Source organism: Sitophilus oryzae, unplaced genomic scaffold (assembly GCF_002938485.1).
Source record: "Sitophilus oryzae breed Bouriz unplaced genomic scaffold, Soryzae_2.0 scaffold_125_pilon_pilon, whole genome shotgun sequence".
In the NCBI taxonomy this organism is placed as follows: Eukaryota; Metazoa; Arthropoda; class Insecta; order Coleoptera; family Curculionidae; genus Sitophilus; species Sitophilus oryzae.
Genome location: NW_022145904.1, coordinates 1,086,945 through 1,113,103, shown reverse-complemented (window position 1 = coordinate 1,113,103; position 26,159 = coordinate 1,086,945). Strand labels below are relative to the sequence as shown.

At 31.9% G+C, this 26,159-nt stretch overlaps 1 protein-coding gene and 1 long non-coding RNA gene across 2 annotated transcripts in view; both read right to left on the bottom strand.

Annotated features, from left to right (window-relative positions):
- Nucleotides 1–2,698: 2,698 nt before the first annotated feature.
- The window catches only part of LOC115874258 (protein KIAA0100), an 88,733-nt gene continuing 65,272 nt past the window's right edge, over nucleotides 2,699–26,159 (bottom strand). Inside the window, exons 33-39 of the mRNA XM_030889359.1 lie at nucleotides 24,027–24,256; nucleotides 21,506–21,653; nucleotides 21,313–21,406; nucleotides 20,941–21,128; nucleotides 19,446–19,658; nucleotides 3,100–3,204; nucleotides 2,699–2,905 (exon numbers count right to left, since the gene is read on the bottom strand). Of these exons, the coding sequence (XP_030745219.1) occupies nucleotides 2,846–2,905; nucleotides 3,100–3,204; nucleotides 19,446–19,658; nucleotides 20,941–21,128; nucleotides 21,313–21,406; nucleotides 21,506–21,653; nucleotides 24,027–24,256 (1,038 nt within the window). The 3' untranslated portion in view covers nucleotides 2,699–2,845. The remainder of the gene's footprint in view (nucleotides 2,906–3,099; nucleotides 3,205–19,445; nucleotides 19,659–20,940; nucleotides 21,129–21,312; nucleotides 21,407–21,505; nucleotides 21,654–24,026; nucleotides 24,257–26,159) is intronic.
- Nucleotides 16,143–16,925, bottom strand: LOC115874260. Its single transcript, XR_004048811.1, has 2 exons — nucleotides 16,799–16,925; nucleotides 16,143–16,740 (listed from the first exon to the last, which is right to left on the bottom strand). It is a non-coding gene; the product is annotated as an uncharacterized LOC115874260 (long non-coding RNA).

The following is a 26,159-nucleotide window of genomic DNA, read 5'->3' as shown; positions in this document are numbered from 1 at the left end:
TTTAAGAATATCCGAATTTATTCACACAAAAATAAAACAATTCTAGAAGCTTTGTGTTATTTTATTTATTTTTAAATTTTTATTAATTACTCACTGAAACTATTATTATACACTTAAATTAGCAAATTTTTTGAAAGAATATTTAAAAAAATATATGTATGTAGTAACAAGTAGCCCACCACAAGTTTGTCCACCCCCAACAAATCTTGGCAGGTAAATTTAAGTTTTATATAACTATACATATAGATTTTTTATCACTAGAATTTTTCATTTTTTATAGTTTACAATTATTTTACATATTTGATAACAATACTTTATACATTTTTTTACATGTAAAATATATAAAAAAATGTTTATTGCAGAAATTGTATTTCTCTGATTATAATTCCCTACGTCACTGGTGAAATCCGGTCTGTGTAGCAATATTTATAGTTTCAAACATTAATTATAATACAGGATATTGAAAGTACTACTTGGAATTATTAAAAATAGTTTGGTTTGGATGTGGTACAAGACATATTAAAAGCATTTTACATATTTTTATTGCTATAATGAAAAAAATGTACATTTTATGACCACATAACAAAAGTTGTGTATCGATTTTTACCTGTGAAATGTAATTCCAGCCACTTTTTTCTCGCTTCGGCCTTTGCAGCCATACTCTGAACATCTCACCATACTAAATAACACAGTTTAAAAATTTAAAACAAAACAGTTGTCACAAAAAACATAAAAATTCGCTCGGTGTCACCTCGAAATCTTGTCACCAAAGTATGGCCGCCGATCGAATTTTGGCCTCACTATCCGATCACGGGAGAATATGCATGTTACCCGTCCCCTCTCTTTCCTTGTCTAAGGATAATGATCTCTGGATAATGCTACAGTTCTTCTGTGAAAATTATTTAAAAAGTATTTCAAATTTGATACAATGACAATGATATTCAGTATAAAAAGCTCTTATTTGTAAATTTTATTTAACATTAAAATCTGATACGATTAGGGGTAAAAGTAAAAGTGTTTTAAAAAGTAAATAAAAATGTACATTTTTTAAATATAAAGATATGACACATATCGAAATCCTTCAAGACATAAAAGTTTTATTGGTATATGCTTGGGTTTCATATTGTTTCATATATATCAATGACATTGCCCACAAAATTTTATATAAAAAAATATATAAAATGACAGCGATCATCATTTACAAGCCATCACTGACGCCGTTTTTTTCGGTGTTATTCTAGCTACATATATCATATATTGGTATGCTATCAATATTACAAATGACTAGTGATGGGAAAAACCGATTAATTTCAATAATCGAGTACCCGATTATTGAATCGAGCGAAATATCGCTCCATCGCTCGTATTTAAAAATACGGTTTTTCGCCCGGCGCTTGTTGTACCCGTAACGTAACGCCAAACAGTAAGTTGCGTGCGCAGAGCACATATTCTTTCGGTGGTGAATGGCAAGTAGCAAGCGACGAGCGATTCGCTGAAACCAAACCAAATTGCAAAATTTTCGAAAAGACCCTGTAGCTCAGAAACGAAGAGGGCTATGAAAATTTTGTGGACAGCATCTTCCGTTTGATAAAAAAGTGGCACGTTTGTGCAAACCGCATCCTCCTATCTTTACTAATAACACAGATACCGTATGATTTCACAACTAAAATGGGACATCCTGTACATAATCTGTGTAATGAAATTAAAAAATTAGGTGTGATCAAGTTTATTCATTATTATGAGTTAATTCACAGGCAAATTGTTTTTTACGCCATTATTCGGATATCGTCGTCGAAATCTTCCCTGAATCGTTGGACAGACTATATTTGTTGTTATCTAAAATTACCATCTCTTTATGTTATTTCAATATTTCTTGGTAATAAAAAAAATCCTAACGATAAATTAAAACAGTTAATTAAAAAATCATTTTTCCAAAATCTTACATGATAGGGGGGCAAAAGTTGCGTCGGGCATCTGTAGCTCCTATAATAAAAAAGTTAGGAATCTTGTTTATGTGCAAACCTAAAATATGTATTAGGATGTATTTCAGAAAAATATTTTAACTTCTACAGGGTGGTCCAAAAAAGTAAGTGGATTGGGATATTTTTTTTAATTAGAACACCCTGTATATAATTGCATTTTTGGTTTCCTTTTTGATCAACTTAAATAATCCTATGATATTAGAGAAGAACGGCACCGACTACAAACACGTAAACGTTTACTTACGCACGCGCATTTCTTATATTTTTACATATGTATAAGATGTTTTACGTCTACGTATATGTACGTATCAGCAGCCAGTTTCTCTGTTATTAAATATGTTTTGATAGTTTCAAAGATAGTAAATAAACAAAAAAAAATATTTAGTTGTATATAATACTGTAGTTGGTCTGTACTTACTTTGCTACAAGTATCGTAATCTTAAACCATACGGGGTGTTCAAAATTCTATGCGAAACTTTGTAAAATATAAAATAAATAGTTTATCTTCGTTTTTTTCAATGGACACTTTCAAAGGAAATAGAGGATTTTTAGAAGTTTCGCAAATATTGAGGTTTTATTACATATGGCGCTTTCTTTGTAAAATACCAAACAAAAATCATTGGGTGGCTTGGAAAAAAAATACTGATGAAAACCCTTGCCGGACCCTGTACGAGTATATCAGAGGTGGGCATTTTATACTTTAATAACAACATAAATGACAACTGTTCATAATCATCAAATATATTACTTTATTATCTACATGTTTTAAAAATTAATTATAATTCTTAATAAAAAACTATGTTATAAAAATTAAGTAGAAGCCTCCTATATATAAGTATTAAGTTAAAATTATAAAAATAACATTATTTTCCAAGTTTAAAAACTCCGCTGACACCCTTTCGAATGCTTTTATTTTCGGGAGCCTAAAACCAAAGTGTACAATGTTAGAATAATAAATAATTTCTTCTACGACTGTTTAATACATATTTAGAGAAAAAAATCTAATAATGCTTAAATGTAACCAAAAAAATTAAGCATTCAAATATTTTGATTTTTTTTTAACATTTTATAAGTTTTCATCATAAAATTCTTTTAATAAATAATAAGTAAATCTTACATGTCTGGAGCCTAACAGCATCTTAGCCTTGTCTTCCTCCTGAGGAGCAGTACTATCTTCTCTAATTCCAGTATTTCGTTTTAATTGTAACTTTTGTTTAATAGCCTAAATAATAGAAGAAAAAAAAACATATTACTGCAATAACACCGTATTATTAAAAAGTTTAAAGACCAAGCGGACTACAATTTTGACAAATTTGCAGGCACATTTTTTATGATCTCAAAAATATATCACACATGCCCTTTCTTTTTAACATATCTAAATCGAATTTTTTTATATCGAAAGTTGATAAAATAATATAGTCAAATATTAATATCTTTATTGGTTTCAGTTTAAACATAGTTAAACATATACTTAGACTTACATATTTACATATTTTTAACAAATAAAAAATATTTGTGTATTATTGTATAACCATGTGTGTGGATTTGCAATTTATAAATATGACATGTAGGTAAGTCAACGTAAAAAAAAATGTTTAATGTATTATTTCCTATCCAAAACAATCCTTATGAGTTTTTCGCCACTGCACTGCAAGAAAAATCTACAAAATAAAATAGTGTCAAGAAAAATGGCGCATCCGCCAGAAATTAAAAATGTATTACTGGTTGCCTGCACAACCGCAACGTATCCGCCAGAAATTAAAAGACTTTTTCAGGCGCCATCTTTTAGTCAAGTCGAGAAGTAAGGGAATCAGACAATAGAATTGTCTGGTATGAAGAAGTACGCTTTCCGAGAATTGGAGAAATTTCGAGAAGCAGTCAATAGAGTATATAAGCCGGAGCCATCGACAACTGAGACAGTTTTTGAAATTTGAATATACCGCGTGGAAATTGAAAATCGGACAATTTGGTGAAGGAATCTTATAAATAGTTAGTTTGTTGTGTGTTCTAAGTTAGTAATTGTGTATAAAGTGAGAAAAATAAATTCGTTAAGTATTTTATCGTGAGTTTAAATTAGTGGACCCACGGAATCCGTAACAATTGGTGTCGGAAGTGCGATTCAAGAGGATTTTAAGAAGAAATTAAGTGGATTGGACGATTTTTACACCGAATTTGGGAATTTTTATGGTTGGTACGAGACAGCAAGCGAGGAAAATGGAGGAAGTAAGCAAACTATTGGGCGATTTTATGGAGAATATGAGAAGAGAGAAAGCTGAAGAACAAGAAAGACTACGTAAAGATAAGGAAGAGGAAAAATTACGACGTCAAGAAGAACAGGACCGGCTTGAGAAAATGTTGGGTAATTTGGAAATTCGTTTCGAGGAGCGACATCGTAGAGAAAAACAAGAAGAACAGGACCGGCTTGAGAAAATTTTCGAAGATTGGAAAATTCAACGACAACAAGACAAACAAGAAGAACAGGACCGGCTTGAGAAAATTTTAGAAGATTTAAAAAATTCAAAGAGAACAAGACAAACAAGAAGAGCAGGACCGTATTCAACAGAGTATCGAAAATTCGGAACGAAGACAAGAGACCCACTTCCAAGAAGTCGTAGAAGATCTGGAGGAGCGCCTTCAGCAGAAAATGGAAAAATTAGAGATGGACCTACAGAAGACCAAGGTACAAGTAAGGACACCTGGCGTCTTTGGAACAGCGAACCTTAAGGCCCCGACCTACGATGGACAAACGACATGGACAATGTACCACCGCCAGTTTGAAGCAGCGGCTGCTGCCAATGGATGGACTGACCAGGAGAAAGCAGCGGCACTTGTCATCGCGCTGCGTGGCCCTGCCCTGGAACTGTTGCAAACTATTCCTGCAGCCCATCAGCAGGAATACCAAACTTTGGTCGCTGCACTGGACAGAAGATATGGCGACCAACATCGACGCCAACTTTACCAGGCCCAGATCAAGACACGCCTGCAGAGGTCGGAGAGAGTCTGCAGGAATTTGAAGCAGACTTACGTCGGCTGGTACACCTAGCGTATCCTGAAGCACCGGAAGGATTTAGGGAGGAACTCGCTGCTCAGTGCTTTATCAGCGGACTGAGGGACAACGAATTACAGAGGGCGCTGCAAATATCCCGATTTTCTACCAGCAGCGAAGTACTCGTCAGGGCGCTGGAAATAGAAGCTGCATTTAGCGCCATTCCTAAACCGAAGATAGGCTCGGTAACGGTTGAGGAACAGCCAAAGAGTTCTCACATACGTGTGGAGGAGATGTTTAATAAACTATGTGAATTACTAGTGAACAGGAGAGTCAACAACACCCAGACAGAGAACCAAAGAAGATTCCAGGATATGAGGTGCTATGGATGCGGCAGGAATGGCCACATCAAACGAGATTGTCGCATCCAAATGCGATTCCATTCACCATCCAGAGAACATCGGCACATCGGAAGATCCCAGGACATAAGTTGCTATAGATGTGGCAGGAATGGCCACATCAAACGGGATTGTCGCATCCAAATGCGATTCCATTCACCATCCAGAGAACATCGGCACATCGGAAGATCCCAGGACATAAGTTGCTATAGATGTGGCAGGAATGGCCACATCAAACGGGATTGCCGCGTCCAAATGCGATTCCGTTTACCATCGAGAGAACATAGGCACCAGGAAATCAACACTAATGAGCGAGTATTGGCTGAAGAAAACAGAGCCCCTAGGATGTTTTCCGTTAGAGTCTAGGGAAAACCGCTGACAGTTTGGTGATCAACGGAAGGTCAATGGTAGAAGAATTCGAATGACTGTGGACACAGGCGCTATGGTATCGTTGGTGCGGACTAACTCAGTGCAAGGATTGAAGCTGATGCCTCTGAGAAGAAGAGTGTATTTACGTACAGTTACGGGGAAATGGCCGTTGTACGGGAGAGGCTTTCATAGAACTGGAGTTAGGGAATTTGAAGTTTCGGCATAGCGTTTTTAGTGGCAGACATTGAAGATGATTTTATCATGGGTATGGATGTGATCAGTCAACATGGTTTTTCGTTCGATCACCATAGAAACATCCTGAAAATCGGAAATGAGGAATTTTCTTTATCTAAAGAGAAGAGACCAGGAAATATGGAAGAAAGATCATCGAAAATTGTGATGATACCTGGTGATACCAAGAAGACTGTGTTCGGGAAGCTAGAGAAAACCGCTGGGTGCCGTGTAGGACGGGTACAAATTATCGACAACGAGCCAGATCGACGACGAGCTACTTTGGGCAAGAAAATGAAACATCGCGAAAGCACTATCAGAGTAAGGAATTTTAAACTGAGAACTGACGAACAATGGACGACGATACAGTTGAGGAAAGATCAAATGGAAGATCCAGACATCGGAGCAATACTACGGCTCAAGGAAGGTAACGGCGAGAGACCACCGTGGCAGGATATTGCGGACAGAGGGCTCGTTTTCAAAGCTCTCTGGGCTCAGTGGAATTCACTGGTGATTGAGAATGGATTGATAAAGCGCACGTGGGAAAGTGCGGATGGCAGGACAGTAACAACTCAGTTACTGGTACCAAGGAAGAAAGTCACCCAGGTATTGGAAGAAATTCACGGTGGTAAAACTGGAGCCCATCTTGGAGTAAACAAGACCTTGAGTAAGCTGAGAGACCGTTTTTACTGGGTGGATTATTGCGAAGATGTTAAGAAATGGTGTCAACGTTGTAAGATTTGCGCAGCTAGACAAAGACCAAGTACTCGATCTGGGGAAGAAATGGAACAGGATAGCGTTGGACTGTCGTTCGAAAGAATCGCTAGGAAGGAAAGATTATTGGACATTCATAAGGCCGTTAGAAGTAAGATTGCGCTAGCCAGTGACCGGATGAAAGCTCATTACGACCTCAGAGCTAATTCTACGGGATTTCAACAGGACGATAGGGTATGGTTGTATAACCCACAGCGCAAGAAAGGAAGGTCCCCAAAGTTAACTCCAGCATGGGAAGGTCCTTATACAGTCATCAAGAGGATAAATGATGTTGTGTACCGGATTCATCGCAGCCCTAGAAGTAAGATGAAAGTAGTTCATCTGGATCGATTGAAGAGATACCAGACAGGAAACCTTGATCGGGACGATCAAATTTGAGAGGGGGCAATGTCAAGAAAAATGGCGCATCCGCCAGAAATTAAAATGTATTACTGGTTGCCTGCACAACCGCAACGTATCCGCCAGAAATTAAAAGACTTTTTCAGGCGCCATCTTTTAGTCAAGTCGAGAAGTAAGGGAATCAGACAATAGAATTGTCTGGTATGAAGAAGTACGCTTTCCGAGAATTGGAGAAATTTCGAGAAGCAGTCAATAGAGTATATAAGCCGGAGCCATCGACAACTGAGACAGTTTTTTGAAATTTGAATATACCGCGTGGAAATTGAAAATCGGACAATTTGGTGAAGGAATCTTATAAATAGTTAGTTTGTTGTGTGTTCTAAGTTAGTAATTGTGTATAAAGTGAGAAAAATAAATTCGTTAAGTATTTTATCGTGAGTTTAAATTAGTGGACCCACGGAATCCGTAACAATAGTTATTTTTTGTAAACACTTCTGCGTTAAATCTAAACGGACGCTGCTTGTCAGATGTTGTGTTTACAGTAATAAAAAATTGCCTAAACGTTTCGGAAAGTTTTCTCTTTCCGTCGTCGGAAGCAAAAAAATATAAAGAATCAAGAAAAAAACTATTCAAAATATTTAAATTGAACTATTCGAGAACACTTTACTTTTTAAAACAGATACGTCTACAAGAAATCGTTGACGTTCTGTTAAAATGACATTATATTAAGTTAAACTTCAAAATTAACAATTACTACCTGATAATTACTTAATAAGGTAAAACCAAAAAGCCCAAACTTTCTGTATGATTATTTTTAAATTTCACGTATGTTATGTTTATTTATGTAATCTTCTTTAAAATCAAAGAAGCGATTGCCATACATTACTAACATCTACAGATGCATGAGCAATACATTTATTTTTATTAGATTGAATTAAAAAAGCCTCTTTTATTTTTCTTATAGAGGCTATCGCTTCTTTCATTATAATTTTGGCGTTATTAAAATTTATTCTGTGCCCTGTGTCCCATGAATGCTGACAAATCTTAGATTTGTGAAAATCTCCCTTTCTTAAATAATCTTTATGTTCTTTAATTCTAACATCTAAGGGTCTAGATGTTTCACCAATGTAAAATTTATCGCATTCGCAGGGTATTTGGTATATTACATTTTTTGTTTGTTGTTCTGTATTCATTGGTTTAGTATGTGATAAAATTGATCTAAGTGTATTTTGTGTTTTGAAAGATGTTTGTATGTTATATTGTGTTCCTATCCTTCTTATTTTTCCGAAACGCCTCGTATGTATGGAATTGTAAGTTGTATATATTGTGTATTGTTATCTTTGTGTCTATGATTTGGGGTTTGTATTTCGTTTAATGTTTTGTCAATAAAATATGGTGGATAGTCGTTTTTTATTAATGTATTTTTTTATGTGGTTTATATCTTTGTTTAGTGAAATGTCATCTGTACATATTATTTTTGCCCTATCATATAAACTTTTTATAACACCTTTTTTTACACTTATACTGTGATTAGATGTGAAATTTAAGTATCTATCTGTGTTTGTGGGTTTTCTGTAAACATCTAAAATTAGTTTATTTTGAAATGTTGACACTAAAACATCAAGAAACGGCACAAACGATTACCTCTCTCTACTTCTAAAGTAAATTTTATGGTAGGTTCGCGAGAATTTATATATTCCAAAAAAATGTCTATTTCAGAAACGTTATGTTGCCATATTGCAAAAATATCATCAACATAACGCAGCCATATTACAGGCTTTTTTGAAAACCTATTTATTGTATTATTTTCAAAATCTTCCATAAAAATATTACTTAACAAAGGAGAGAGAGGTGATCCCATTGCCATACCGAAATCTTGTTGAAAAAATTCATTATTTAATTGGAAATAAGTAGTTTTAACACCAAAAAAATTTAAATTTAAAATTTTAGGCAAATTTTTATTACTGTAAACACAACTTCTGACAAGCAGCGTTCGTTTAGGTTTAACGCAGAAGTGTTTACAAAAAATAACTATTTTATTTTGTAGATTTTTCTTGCAGTGCAGTGGCGAAAAACCCATAAGGATTTTTTTGGATAGATGAATCCGCCACATAGATATAGACATTTTTTATTATTTCCCGATATTTCTTCTTTTTCTTCCACCAATTGTAGAGAAACTGATGAAGACCAGATTGTGGTCGAAACGTTTTTATACTAAATTATTAGAAAAATATAATATGACATAGGTATAATGTCCATTATTTAAACTGAACTGCATTTCCAAGAATTTCTGCATCATTTATAAAAAAATATATAGTCTGTCCAACGACTCACAATAGATTTCGACAGACGACGCCAAAGAATAGGGTCCTTGCACGTGTCGGGTATAATTTAAATATCTATACATTTTTACCTAAAACATATATATGTAAAATCGGTTTGTACAAATTCCATCTGGAAAGTACTTAAATTAATGATTGTGACACATTCCATTTAAATAAAAATATAGAATAAAGGGTTGCACTTTGTTTAGAATTATGACAGAACCAGTGTTGCCAGAATTGCAGGATTTACTTCAATATGAACAATACAGTCAAATTTCGTCGATTAAAGGGCCATTTTTGAAGGATTTTTATCCAAAAAGAAGACAATATGAAGGTTTCTGGCAGCTTTGCACAACAAAAATTGTTAAAATATGTAGTAGGAGTATTTATTGTTATATCCTACATCTATTTTTTTCACTTTAACAGTGTTTAATTAAGGATGAAGTTAAAAGCAATTCAAAAAGTCCACAGTTCGAAAGATTTTAACATTTAACAAAAAAAAAAATATTAGATACATTTTTATTTTTCAACACGTTTTATAACACACATACCATAACTAAACCAAAGTTCTTGACGTTGAAAAGAAATAAATAAGTAAATGGAAAACATAAATATCTAATAAGTCAGCTGATCATGGCGTCTTGATTAATTATTTTAGATTGAAGCAGCCACTGTAAGAAATGAATTTTTTACACAGACATACTTTATAATACTGCTGTCGAGTATCTATCACAGCATTTTTGATCATGTTATTTTTTAATAAAAAAATTATATAAATACATCAGTGTACCAAAATTACCAGAAATAAGTTTTTAAAAATTTTCTCCTTTTTATAAAATAAGTAAAATACACGAAATTTGGTGATTTTTTACAAGATTTGTATTTTTTTTTGTGAAGTTGAAGGAATATAAAAGGTTTTTAACGCTCCGTTGAAGAAATTCGCTCGAAAATATCTGACAACACTGCTCTTCTCTATTTGACGCATACATCAAGCAGTGCCTTCTATTAAAAGATCAGCCTGCGGGCGAGATTTATGACGTCACGCTAGTTAGATATAACGGATTAATAAATATGTTGTAGAATACATGGAAAACATAATTATTCCTCAGATTTTTGGTTTGTATTTTAAAATTGATATAGTTTACATAAAATATACATAATATACAGTTAATAACTACAACATATATACCTATTTATAGTAATAAATACTTTGGCAAATAAACTATGAACCATACAAATGCAGCAAATGTTTTACAATGTACAAATAATGTATAGGTACAGTGGTGGGTCAAATTCGACGCTTTTAAATGGAAACACCTCTTTTCTATAGGAGAGAGAGAGACAAAAACTAATACCGGTGTCTGGAGCTCAATTTTTGTCAAAAAACATGATGGTGAAAACAGCATATCGATATCTGTTACCGTTTCGGAGTTACGGGTGTTTTTCTAAAATATGCATTTTTAACAAATCGCCGTAACTTTTTTGCTATGGAAAATTTTGTATTTTTATGAAAACATTTCCAACTCACCTTTTTACGTAGAATTTAATGGTTTAAGTATACTTTTTTTTAAATTAATAATTTAAGAATTATCAACAGAAAATTTGATTTTTTATATGGGACACCTTATATATTTTTAATTTATTGAAAAGAATTTAAAATTACCTTTCCAAAAATATAACACACTTGATATTTTCCTCGATTCCTTTTCGAGATATAGAGTTTATAAAAATTCGCCCGCTTTAAATAAGTAGGCTTTGAACGGCACCGGCTGTAATGCAAAAAAATTCTAGCTGTGAGGACAATTAAAACGAAAATAATATTTGCTATGAGAGATGCAGAATTTTATGACAATTTAAAATATATTTAACCAACATCAACACATTTAAACTATATCTAATAACAATAAAAATAAATAACAAACCAAGACATGAGATTTTGCTACAATAGGTATTCGACATATCGACCGTCTTCTGTTATGGACAGACGGAGCAGTTTTTGAACATTTCTCGCGGAATTCATTAACTCAGTGGAGGTGAAAGATACCCTCTCATAACTGCTAAGTATTTCTAATTATTCTTGTCTAGATTAAACGGAAGAATAAGGAATCTTTATTCTTCCGCAAATATATCCATTGGATTAGATCCATGGGCACTAAGTCAGGCGGCCTCTCGACGGCCAACGGCTGGGATTTCGGTTAGCTATTCAATTATTCTTGAAATTGGCTGCAAAATTTTGCTGATAACTTCAGCGTCCGTCGTCTTGCTGGAAAAATATGTTTTCGAGTTTCATTAAGGGCATATAGTCAATAAGGGGTCCAACGCCTAGTAGTTAAAAGTGGCGAACTTTTAAAAATTCTGTATTTCGAAGGGGATTATAACAAAATATCAAGCGTGCTATAATTTTGGAAAGGTAATTTTAAATTCTTTTCAGTTAATTAAAAATATAGAGGGTGTCCCAAATAAAAAATCAATTTTTCTGTTAATAACTCTTAAATTATTAATTTTAAAAAAATTATACTTAAACCATTAAATTCTACGTAAAAAGGTGCTTTGGAATATTTTCATAAAAATACAAAATTTTCCATAGCAAAAAAGTTACAGCGATTTGTTAAAATGCATATTTTTGAAAACCACCCCAAATCTGAAACGGTAACAGATATTGATGTGCGGTTTTCACCATCATGTTTTTAATGAAAAATTGATCTCAGACACCGATATTAGTTTTCGTCTATCTCCTATAGAAAAAGGGTGTTTCATTTAAAAGCGTCGAATTTGACCCACCCTGTACATAAGATAATGGGTAAAAATGTAAATATATTTTAAATTTTGGGGTTGAAAATCGATCTAATTTAACAAAAAACATTCAATATCTACTAATAGTGATGTATTATTATTTGCATTCACAAAATTTATATGTATATTTTGCAAGTATCAATGTTCGAAAAATTATATTTACAAATAATACAATATTATCTAGAAAAAGGCGTCAGCGATGACTATGAAATGAAGATCGCTGGGCATTTATATAGGCGTAAAATTATATGTAAAATTTTTAGGTTTCTTGAATTTTAGGTTTGGAAAAACGCTGATTTAAGTTTAAGTTTTTATTTGGGTTTAAAACGTTTCGGTTAACGTTATAGTTTTCATCAGTTGTGCCATATGAGGAAAAATAGTGTCGAATATAATCCAAAAAATTACATATACAATGTAATTCACACCTCATAATGTTTACTGCAATTAATAAACTAATATAAACTTATCAAAAGATGACCACATATTTTTTAAAATTATTATTCTTAACACTAAAATTATCTACATTGACTATGGAGTCCGCAGTAAACATTATGTGTGTGGTGTGAATATTTTATATGTAATTTTTTGGATTATATTCGACACTATTTTTTTCATATGACACAACACCGATGAAGGCTATAATGTTAGCCGAAACGTATTTTTTTAAACCAAACCAAATAAAAATAATGAAAAACCAAATGAAGACTTAATCAGCGTTTTTCCCGAACCTAAATCCCAAGAAAATCAAAAAATGTAGAATATTTAGAAACAAGGTTCAAGAATATCAAATTTTCCAAGATTGTAAAATTCTAGTTAATTATTTTATGTGTACAGTTATTTAGGGAATGTCATCGATGTTCATTTCCAAGCCAACAAGACGCCGATTTTTTTCGATGATACGGTATAATTCTTACGTAAAATGTAAATAACATTAGACCAATTAAAACAAAGAAATATGAATTTCTTAGTATTTTTAGTAACACCTTTATTCTTAAAACTTAATTTTGTATTATGGAAATATACTAATTAATAAAATAACAATAAATAATAATTTTATTGTTATTTTATTCATATTGTATTCAGCCATCACTTAAATATTTGATATTAATTTGGTATTATAAATAATCAACACTATTCATTAAAAATTACTGAACAAAAATATATATTAAACAAAAACACATTCTTCTTTTAAATTGTATCAGTCTTGTCTTTACAAAAACCTTTTTTAAAATTTGAACTCAAAATAATAATCTTTTTCATGATCTTTAATACACATTGTCCAGTTTTCATTAATACCATCATGGGAGAATATTATTTTTAAATTTATTAAAGATATTTTCAATAGAATTCTCTTGATTTATAACTTGTACCCACTTTTCTTGCTCTTCCGGACACTTTAGGCTGCCTAGTATAACTATCCTTTCCACCAGGAACACAACAAAGATGCGGCATAGCACCAAAAACACACTCCACTTAAGCTTTATTGATGAATTGTTAGAGTCTTAAAAAACACACACAAAAATCACGATGAGTAAAAAATGTATGGGCACTTTTAGGTTAAATCGCTTACACAACGTGTAATTTTTCTATTTTTTTTTATGCGAAACCGAGAGTGACCACATATCTGGTAGTAGTTTATGTCACTTAAACACCAAAATAATTAGTTTTTTTGCACTACAATAATAAATAATACCAAAAATCATAAAGTTAAAACCAAAAATCAACCGACAAAATATGAAACGGAATCTAACTCAATATCTAAGTATGTACAGATGATGAAGTAAACAAAAGTCCGCCCCCAGGCTGATCTTTTAAAGAACGGCAGTGCATCAAGTATATTCTCTGGCATACATGCTCGTGCGTCAAACGAACGTCAATCTCATCAATCTGCAATTTGTTAATCGTCGAGATCTAAATAAAAGTCGATGAAATTCGATAAAAATAATTCATAAAGAAGGCAAATAACAGTTAAAATAGTTAAAAAAAGTTTAACGATATTAGACGAGGTATTGATATAATATTAATGTTATTACAGGTTATGAAAATGTATTACAGGTTATGAAAATTATGAAATTTCTAGATAAAATATTAACAAGTAGTATTGTATTTAAAGGTATGAATTGAGATAATTAAATGCTAATTATTTACTTAACCTATAGTTTTCTTTAAATATATACTTAAATCTTAATATACTTACTGTTAACGTTAAAAATATTCATGGCATAAATGAATAAGGGCAAAAACATTCAGGAAATGATTATTTAATAGAAAATAAGAGGGATTTTTATGTAAACCTTTTTTTGACGTTTTCATACGTAATATCTGTTAAAGTTTAAAAGAATTTTACACGAATCTATTCTGTTAGTTTAAAAAAACAATGAATATGAAAAGGATGAAACAGTAGAAACCGCCGGCGCCGAACACCAGTCCAATTTTATGATTAAAAATGCTTGTTCAGTGACGAAGTATAACTTTATAAAATCAATCAAAACACATATAGTAGGACTATTTTTATTCACATAGGCTTGTTGACAAGTTGTAAGCATAAATCAATTTTGGCAGAAGTAAACAAAACATTCTGCGAAAAATAATAGGCGATCATCGTCGAATCTACTTTCCGTAGATTGTCTGTGCTTTATTATAATCCGGATCTGTCATAATTCTAACAAACTGAAACACCTAGTGATATCTAAATAAATTAAAAAAAACATATACATCTAAATAAATCAGAAATTATTTAGATGTCAAATGTCATTGGGAAGAGTTTATTAAAATTTAAATGGAATGCGTTCGCTGTGAGCCGAAAACTTTAAGATCTTTGACGTCACGCCTCGTTTTCGCGCCAAGCGAATTTCAATGAATTTCAATCATTAATTTAAGTATTAGAAATCATAAATATTTAAATTATACCCGACACGTGCAAGGACCCTATTACAGATAATACAACTCACTCTTAGGGACCTTTCCATGGGACTGACTATATTAAAAAGAAAGAGCACTCATAATAATATATTGAAATCAAAAAAAATGTTCTATCAAATACATTTTTAACCCACAGCATATAGGGTGTTCCATTTAAAAAAATATAGTTTATATTATGGAATGTAGAGGTAAGGAGAAATAACTCCGTGCATTAAAAAATGGTCAAAAAAAGGGAAGAATTAGGATGGCGCTGCTGTAGCAAGATTCTAAAATTTAAGACATGCGCTGAACATTTTAGAACAGATGATTCAAGACATAAATACTTGACGTGAAGCAAACGCGAAGCCGCGGGTTTAAAAAAAATACAATTTTATTTTCATGTTGCATGAAATAAATTACAGATTTTTATTCAGCAACAATAGACTAGGCCCTTTTTTTATTGTTTCTCATAAGTTATTTCGCAAATGTCATTCAAGACGACGAAAAAATATTCTTATCGTTTTAGCTTAAAATTAATGGTAATTATAATTAAGACAAATTTTATTTAAAGTAATAATTGGTGATGGGTTTAAAATAAATATAATGCAGCTTTAAAATAACTTCATACCTACATTGATTTAGTATAAAAGTAAGTCAATATGTGGTTTTATTATCGATTATTCAGATATCAGAGCCTCTTTTTATTGTTTCTCATAAGTTATTTCGTAAATCTCATTCAAGATGAAAAAGCTTTAGTTTAAAATTAATGTTAATTATAATTAGGAAAAACTTTGTTAAAAGTTTAATTGATGATATGGGATTTAAATAAATATAATGCAGGTCAAAAATAACGTAACACATTTTATTTAGTATAAAAATTAAGCCAATATAATATAATTTTATACTGTACAAGTATTTATTTACGTTTTGCCATCGTAGTTGCCATTCATTCAGAATAATGGATTTTAAATGTTCGATAGTCGGATGGCTTAACTACCTTAATATCAACTACTTCTAGACAAGAATCGTGTGCAGTATTATCTTCTCACTCCCAGCTATTCCAACATGGCTTGGGACGTGAAATAATAATATAATTTTATAGCCCTTCCAGATGCTCATGTCTTCTTTGTAGTTCACCCAATAGAATCGTTCTCGCAGCTTCCTCCCAAGTTGGTAGTTGCTATTCATTCAGAGTAGTGGATTTTAAATATATTTGGTAGTCGGATGGTTTAACTATCGTAACTATAACTACTGTTAATAATTCTTTTTCTCAATTCTTTGCACTATAATTTGCATCCCACGTATTGTAATATTTTCCTTTGAATTTCGTTTCCTATTGTCCCATGGCTTGAGACATAATGTTATAGCCCTTCCAGATTCTCATGTATATGTCCCTTTCCCTTGTAGTCCACCCAATAGAACCTTTCTCTTAGCTTCCTCTCTAGTTGGTAGTTGCCATTCATTAAGAATAGTGGATTTTAAACATGTTTCGTACTCGGATGGTTTAACTACTGTAACATCATAAATAAATTGTATACCAACACATAATGGCCAAACTTCAACAGACTTTAATATTCATAAACCTCATCAGAAGAAAATATTTTTTGATCCAAAGTTTCTTTTTCGTTATTAGAATAAATTACCTGCAATTTGTTAATTCATTGCAACATTGAATAAAAGATGCAAAGTGTTTATACATACTATAATAGATAAATCTTCATTTTAAATTATGTGATAGATCTGCTTGCTTGTAGGATCTAGACTCATAAACTCAATAATTTCTTTTATTGATATAATGAATAAAGTGGTAATGCTGAAATTTTGTTTTTGATTTGAGCAGTAGGGTCCATTATTTCCATTATTTGATGCTGTCATTGCTCTACAAAATGTTGATCTTTATCAAGGGATGTTTATGTGTATAATATTATTATTTATGTGCATAATAATACTGATGATCGAAAAAACACGGCGTCCAGTTGGCTTGGAAATGAACATCTCGATGACATTCTCCATATCATTTTACATATAAAATGACAGCAATCTTCATTTCATAGGCATCGCTGACGCCGTTTTTTATTCGATCAAATTGTACTTACGTGTATAATATTCATTTAATGGTTCCTGTTTTAGTTGCTGGTGTTCATATTTTGGTTTTTTATTGTGTTGTTGCTCTACAAAATGTTAATATTTATGTGTATAACATTACTCTTTCTGTGTATAATAATACCGTATGATCTGGTATGATCGAATAAAAACGGCGTCAGCGATGGCTATGAAATGAAGATCGCTGTCATTTTATATGTAAATTTATATAGGAAATGCCATCGATCGTCATTTCCAAGCCAACTGGACGCCGTTTTTATTCGATCATACGGTACTTATGTGTATAATATTCATTTAATGGTGCCCTTCTTGCTTGTTGCTGTTGTTGCAATTCAGAATTTAAATTAACCTGAGGCAGTAGGTAGAGCTTCATCCTCCAATATTTTCCTATGTAAATACTGAAGTGGACAGTATTTCTGATGACAATTTTATCACAAACTTTAACATCTTGTTCTTTAAAATGAAACTGCCATACCTTATCTGTAGATTTCAAAGCAATATCTAAATGCTTTTGACCATCACTGTAATCTAATTCTTGTCTGAAAATCAATACCTAATATTATCCTGATGATTTTGATTTTTGATAGATTATTAAAATACAGCACTTACAGTTAACTATATTTCTTGAAAGTACCTACAATTTTATGTATTTCCTACTTTAACTTGTTTAAAAAAATGCCAACAATTTGTGCATGTCTGTCAAACTTTAAAATCATTAAAAATAAATTTTATTTAGGTTGTAACTTTATAAAAAGGATTGTAAAAATATACTTTGTGACATGTATGTCAATAATCTTACGAAAAATGTTTACTACACTTTTGATTGACTCTAATTTTTACATATAATACAAATAATACAATACTGAATTATATTATGTATTTTACATACCGTAGGCTTTGCCTTTGCTCTTTATTTTTCCATCAGCTATTCAATCAACTTCGCACCACATACACTTTAACCATTGTTAAATAATAAATAAAGCACAAAATATTGATAAACAATAATTATTTTATATTCAAAAACTCTGCCTGAAAAATAAAAACAATTTTTTTTGGGTAATGTTTGGTTTACGAGTATTTTTATTCTCTTATCTATGGTTACTTTTCATTTTTTAGAATCATGCGTTTTTAGCGCCACTGTGGTTATTTGGCGAACCCTTATTTTCCCATTTTGTGACCACTTTTTCAATAAAAGTCCCGTAAGAGTTATTTCTCCTTACCTCTACACTCTATAGTTTATATTAATAACAGTGACACTTGACAATGTATGACATTTTTGATATGTATAAAAACTTTTGAATAAGAAGACTAAGGAAGGAGCATATCAAAAATCTTAGGTACACCGCGATGGGCCTCAAATATGGCCGACTTAAATTCCGGTTTATCAGTGTCGTTCTAATTTTATTTAAAAAATGTAAAACTATGATGTAGGGTAGACGTGGGGTAGACTCAATAATTTGTTATTTTATTTTACGTTGTGAATAAATGTTGGTAGTTATTAAAATTGTTATAAAAATATATAATTCTAATAAAAATAGATAAGTTATAATAAGTATTTATTAACACAAACATCCGATACGCTACTGAAGCAGGTAAGTCAAATTAACGTATCTACATTCTTTGACATCTAATCTTTGACGAATAATAAATAAAAGCTAAAATGCAAGAAAAATATATAATTTAGTGAATTTAAGTGAATTTCATAAATGATCGGTTTACTACACGTATGTATATTATATAGTCACTTACTAGCGAAAAGTTGTTCCATTATTTCACTCAATTTTTGCCGATATCTACCGCACGCTACACAACCAACTATTTTAGAGTCTTTTTCGATAAATCGCGATAGTGTCACTGTTAATTTAAGTTCTGCCACAATTTTCATCTAGATTTACTACCTCTATAGATACAACTATCAGTAGTAGAATAAATAATAAATAACATAAAATAAGCTCCGTAAAGACTGACAAATCCACAAAATTTCAAATCAAATTCAAATGTGTCAAATGAATCGTCAAACAGAACTGTCAAGGATCCCCACCCTAGAGTGCTTTTATGGCGCTTTTTCCGCCCACCATGCATGAATACATGGATAGCATTATGCTCCTTCCTTAGCCTTCTTATTCAAAGATAAACACTTGACTAGAAAGAATATTTGTATTTTTAAAGAATATTTTAGAACAAAAAACAACAAAAAGTTGATATTGTACAAAAATAAATATCAAATATAATTAAAATACAATACCTGAGATACTAAGACCCTTTTAGTGTCGTTTCTTATAGCCATCAGTAAATCTAGCCACGTCCATGTCATATTATGGTACTCTAAAGTTGGAATAACGATTGATACATCCCTAAGATCTTCCAAATTTTTCTCTTTGGATCCTTTATAACTAACTTTTACCGGCACTTCTGGGATTTTAATATACACAAACAGTTTATTTTTTTCAGCCCTTTCCTAAAAAAATAGTTTGTTATATATTTTAAATACACTGTATAATGGCCAACTGTACGCGAAAAAACCATTTCAGTACTAGATTTCATAACCTCTTTACTATATTTCGACTATACCGGGTGCGTCTCAAAAGTGGCTCACTCCCATAACTTTTTAGTATTATATTTGAGATTTGGTATGTTAGTATATGACATAAATTAGAATTGATTGTTTTCGGTCACTTCCGGTTTCACCGGAAATGAATACAACTTTTGATTTTTAAATGACACCCTCGATATTTTTTTACTTTATTCGTTAGAAAATGACACTCTGAATAGAATGACATATCTCATGTCAACTTTTGACATTTTCGCATATGGCTTATTTGAAATTATAAAAGGGGTTCATAACGACAATTTGACTCGAAATACCAAGTGTGTGGTATCAAATTATTCGTAAAAAAATGCTTTTAACAAATATGCTAATGAGCCACCCTCGTTCTATTTGTAAAAATTGAGATATGATTAAAAATACGATTTGAGCATCTTTTAACCAAGCCAGGATAAGACACGAATAACATTAGACGATCAAATCTATTTTTCCAAGGCCCTTTAATTAAATATTAGTGTTTTTAATACAGTCAAATTTGTTTTAAGCGAAAATGTAAAAAAGTAAAAAAATACCGAGGTAAAAATCTAAAGTTGTAGTCATTTCCGGTGAAACAAGAAGCGATCGAAAACAATTGAATACGTCAATCAATACTAATTTATGTCATATACTAACATACCAAGTCTCGTTTTTTTATCTGAAAAAATAAAAAAGTTATAGGGGTGAGCCACTTTTGAGACGCACCCGGTATTACAAAGAAAGTGACAGCTAATTGAGTGTTATTTGAAGTCCCTGAAATATGTTAAATCTAGAATATCAAAAAAACTCCCCCAGCACAAAATACATAATAATTTAAAAGAAAAGATACCAGAGATCCATATGTGAGAATTGGTCGTACCATGGCATCTATTTCTAGTTCTTACATTGCAATTTTAACGTCCGACAATGACTTCAAATATCTCAAGATGAACTGTCACTGTCAAGGTCATAAGTAAAGCTCCGACAGTAGTTGACACTTCAAAGAACCAATGGGAGTTGCTTAAATTTAAAATTGACAGCTGTTTGAATTTTCTAAAAATCTCATTGATTCTTTTGACGTGTAGCTGGCAACACGACGAAGTTCTGAGAACGGGGCTTAATAGACACACGAGATATATCAAAAATCGATAACCAACAAACAGATGGATATTTAACTTACTTTCATTTTATCTACATCGTCTATATGAATATAAAAGTTAGAATCTCTGCCTTTCTTTGATTTGACTTTCTTGTTTTTTGGTTCGGCATCGCCATCTTCGCTTGCCCTATCGTTAAATTCTGCAGATTCGGTATCTCTCTCAGGAAAGGAAAACTTCATCATTGTATTGTAAAATTTCTTGGTTAAACCTGAAATATCAACCAAAAACCTGAATTATAAAAAAATGAGCGATCTTTGTACATAATTTCACATATTTACTTTAATCAACATAAATAATGATAATACATTTACTATACCTTCAAATATGTGTCGTTATTAAATAGATACATCTATAAAAAATAATTCTCAATAATACATTATTGAGACACTTACCTATTGTCAAAGGAACCATGTTTATCTCAAAATGCTCTTTGACTGATATACCTCCCACTGGAGGTTTTTCTCTACAAAATATCCTCAAGACTTTCTAAAATATATTAAGTTAAAATAATTCTCTTTTTATTTTAAATTATGTTTATTTTTAGATATTGTTTGATTTTATGGTTGGTTTAATTTTTATAAGTACCTTATGTTCTATAGGCATATCATATTGTATCTCTGTAGGGCACAGTATTTCTTTGTAAATTTCATTGGGTAATAAATTGGTCATTCTAAGATATCCCAATTCTAAAAGATGTTCTACAGAGTCATCGGATTTTGAATTCTTTGTATACCTAAAATTATTTTTTTTTAAATTAATAATATACTGATATGGAAAATGCAACGCCTATGGAGATTGTTTTAGTTTTGAATATAGTTTGACAACATGTTTGCCTAGTACTAAGTAGCTAGTGATTGGAATTTAAACCGGAAACGTCTCGTAAAAAACTGAGATATTGTACCTTAATGTTAATAATGTGTTGATGTTCCTCTGTTTTTTTGTTTTTTTTTATACACACGTAAAGTCGTCGCGGCATATATATCCCAGGCCACCTGAACTTCGTTGCGGAGAGCGTACACTGTTTTGGGTGCAGTAAATTATGTAGCATCATATTTCCACCATATCTCCTGTCTCATAGCCATGCGGATATGTCATTAAAACTATTTGATTTATCAAATGAAGCTCGAATTGCAGGTCTTAAGATCAATATTAAAAAATCTAAATTGATGAGTGTACCAACAATGTCGCTCCCTTTATCATTGTAACAATACCTACAGAGGAGGTTAATAATTTTACTTACTTGAGTAGTTTAATCTCAACCAACAGAGGCACGGAGCACAGTATCATAAATAGAATAAACAAGGCCAGAATAACATTTGGAATGCTCAACAATATTTAGAGATCTAGACAGTCTAAACTTACTAAACTTAAAATTTTCAATTCGAATGTGAAGTCAGTATTGTTGTATGGTGAAGAGACCTAGAAAATTACATCGCCATTAATAAACAAACATCAAGTATTCATAAACCGCTGTCTGCGAAAAATTGTAGGAATATTCTGGCCAAATACTATCAGAAATGAGGATTTATGAAGCTTAATCAACTAGAAGCAGGTGTATAATGAGATCAAATTGAGGAAATGGAAAGAAAGAATTGGAGAAATGGAGGTGGATTGGAACACATTAAGGAGAAGCGGCAAGAACATTACTGGCAGAGCTATTGAGTCGAATCCACAAGGCAGTAGAAGAACTGGTTGTCCAAGGCACACATGGCAAAGGACAGTTAAAAAGGAGATCGAAGCAGTAAACCGATCATGGCGAGATGTAAAATCAATTGCAAATAACCGAATCCGCTGAAGAGCATTTATTGAAGGCCTATAGGCTCCACGTAGTAGTAAAGGACAAAATGAAAATGATTCCCATCGTATCCCAAACATGTTCTATTGGAAACTTAAAAAAATTCGAAAGTTACGCGGGTCACATGTGATTGTGCACTCTCCTGTTGAGAAAATTGGATATGCAAGTGTTTGCAGAAAGGGAAGTAAATGTAGCTGCAGCACCTTGTTGGTGTATCGCTGAGCGGTTATGAATACTAAACGGGACCTGCGAAAGCAATGGAATTCCAGTGTAAATTCTAATCAGTAACTAGTTAGCGGTGGGCCAACTTGTCAAACTATAGTCAAAATGTCAAACTAAAGTAATCGAAAAACAATTTCCGATGCACGTGATCAAATTTGAGTGACAAGCGATGGCGACAGCGCTGTCATATTGTGATGGATTTATGAGATAAATCTCAATGTAAAGTTGGGAAACAATGTATTATATAATTTTCTAAAGATTTTTACATTCTATTTTTAATTTAATAATTAATATTTTAGTAATTAATTTATTTATTAACAGTAGTCACTAATACTCGCAGTAGAAATATTTAAATTTAAAGCAGCAGCTACAAATCGAAATAAGTAGAAATAATTTTGAAAGTGGTATAATGCGCTTACCAATCAAACTTACTTCTCTGACTGCAGTCAAGGGTAATAAAGGACGTTTATTGTCACGTTCTCATTCAAAATAGTATATCAGGAAAGCTACAAGCTCTTTGCTTCGATTGTTTAAATGCTTCAGCATATTTTCAACACACAATTTCAAGAAATGCAACACAAAAGCTCGAAAATTTAGTTCTTAAAAAAACTGTTTGTGCTTAAAAGTACACTCTTTAAAAAAAGACTATGAAAATCGGCAAAAAACTAGAATTACTCCCAAAGATTCAACAACACGATATTATACAAAATAATGACATGTGACAATAGTGACATTATGATAATTGTCAAATAATAAACGATAATGTTGCTTATCGCGGCGCAATGTGACCAATATGGCGATAATAAAAATCCGTTTAAACTATTTTTTGCAGCTTTAATCTAAATAAAATATCTGTACAATCATTTGCTCTATAAAGTAAAATAAAGAACTGGTTCTCGGTATCTTAAATTATACAACAAATTTAAACCTTTTTACCAAAATTTCATTTAGTCAGGTTTGGTTTGGTTATGTTCTTTAGTGTCAATTTCGATATGATTGATGACGTGCATCGGAAAATGTTTTGCGATTATCGTACTTAAATACAAACATATCTCAAATTCTAATTATGTGTAATTAAAAACTACTTACAAAAAGTTGCTTAAAACTAAATCAGCTATACCAATTTGACCATCAGCTTCTGTAAGTCTCCACTGCGCATGTTTAAAACAAATCTCGTTGGCTCTCACCATGGTAAGAGGTTTGTCGCTTCGAGTCGTAGCTAATCGCGCGTTAGCAAGGAGCTGAGTCTCTTTATAACAAGACAACATCATGTCTAACTCTTCACTCTGAGTGTTCAAGTGCATCTTGCAGTCGTGCATCTACAAATTTAAACAATTTATAGGGTTCCGTACCCAAAGGGTAAAAACGGGAACTCTATTACTAAGCCCACGGCCACACAGAAAGCGTTTTGCGTTCTTTGCGTCTCAAGCGCTTTTTGCGATTTTACCGTTTTAAGCGCTTTTTTCGATTTGTGTCCAGTAAAAACACGCAAAAGACGCGGCAGGTCTGCAGTTTCTATCAAGATGTCAATTAGTAACGTCGCAAGCTCGTGGATTCCTGGCCCGTCCAACAATCAATCCTGTGAGAAAGAGATAGGCGAGATCGGCGCCGTTAGCGTTGAAGATAAAAGATGCTGGGATTGAATTGTGGACGGGCCGGGGCATATATTCGGAGACAAACACAATCTACTGTTAGTGCCAGTGGTGTTTGTAAAAATAATAATTATTATTTGCCATCTATTTTTGCGAATTTTAGTTTTTTTGTGTATTTTTTATATTGTAGTGTTGTGGTTAGTACGTGTTATAATTATAATATGTATAATATAATAAATAATTATAATTATATAATAGAATAGTAAATATTTCTAGTTGCTAATGCAATTTTAGGACATGATTTATGAAACATTTGGGAGTGAAACTTGTTTACGCGCGCTGGGAGTAAAAATTCAAAACCGTGACATACGAGCTAGTGAGGTAGCCCTGACACACGATCTCGTTGTAACGAAACGTGTTAACGGCTTAGAAATACGTAGTGCCTGTATTTGTGAGCAGTCCACGTGTTTATCAAAAATATTGATATATTAATACAAATTTTGTAAAAGTGAATCAAATTATTACTCGTAAAAAAACATTTGTTACACGTAAAAAACTATTTTTATTATTTTACGCGAATAAAATTGTTACACGTAAAAAACTATTTTTTACGCGTATAAAACTATTTATTACTGGTAGAAAATTATTTTTCACGCGTATAAAACTATTTGTTAATGGTAGAAAACTATTTTTTACGCCTATAAAACTATTTGTTACTGGTAGAAAACTATTTTTTACGCGTATAAAACTATTTGTTACTTGTAAAAATCTATTTGTTACACGTAAAAAACTAATTTTTACACATCAAAAACTTATTGTTTCTGCTAAAAAAACTTTTTTACACAAAAAAGGAATATTTTTTACGTGTATAAAACTATCTGTTACACGTAAAAAACTAATTTTTACGCATCAAAAACTTATTGTTTCTAGTAAAACTCTTTTACCCCAAAAAAAATACTTTTTACGCGTCAAAAACTATCTGTTTCTGTTAAAAAAAAAACTTTTTTACGCATAAAAACTATTTTTTACGCGTAAGAAAATATTCCTTTAATTTATTACTTTTTCAACATTTCAAACTATGTACACTTTTTCAAACATTTCCTTCAAATTTTTGAATTTAATAGAATCTTCCTAAACAGTAGATGTTCTTTATAAAAATATTTTTAGATAATACCCTAAAATGAAAAGAAAATGCATATTATTTAATTAATTTTTATTGTATTATTAAATATAACGTCCGCCTATGACGGGGTCTCATCTTAGAAAACGCTAAAGACGCTACAGAGAACAAACTGATTTGTTTTCATTTGCGTTTTTTGCGAGACACGCCAAAAGCTACACGCTTTTGGTGTGGCCACTCCTATATAATCCTGTTATTTTGTTTTAGTCGCTAAAGACGCTTCACGCTAAAAACGCAAAAAACGCTTTCTGTGTGGCCATGGGCTAAGACTTCGCTGTCCGTCCGTCCGTCTGTCACAAAGGTCTATCTTATGAACCGTTACAGCTAGACAGTTAAAATTTTCACAGATAATGTATCTATGTTGCCGCTATAAGAACAAATACTAAAAACAGAATTAAATAAATGTTTATAAATAAAAAAGTACTTTCACGAAACATTATATTTTAAGTA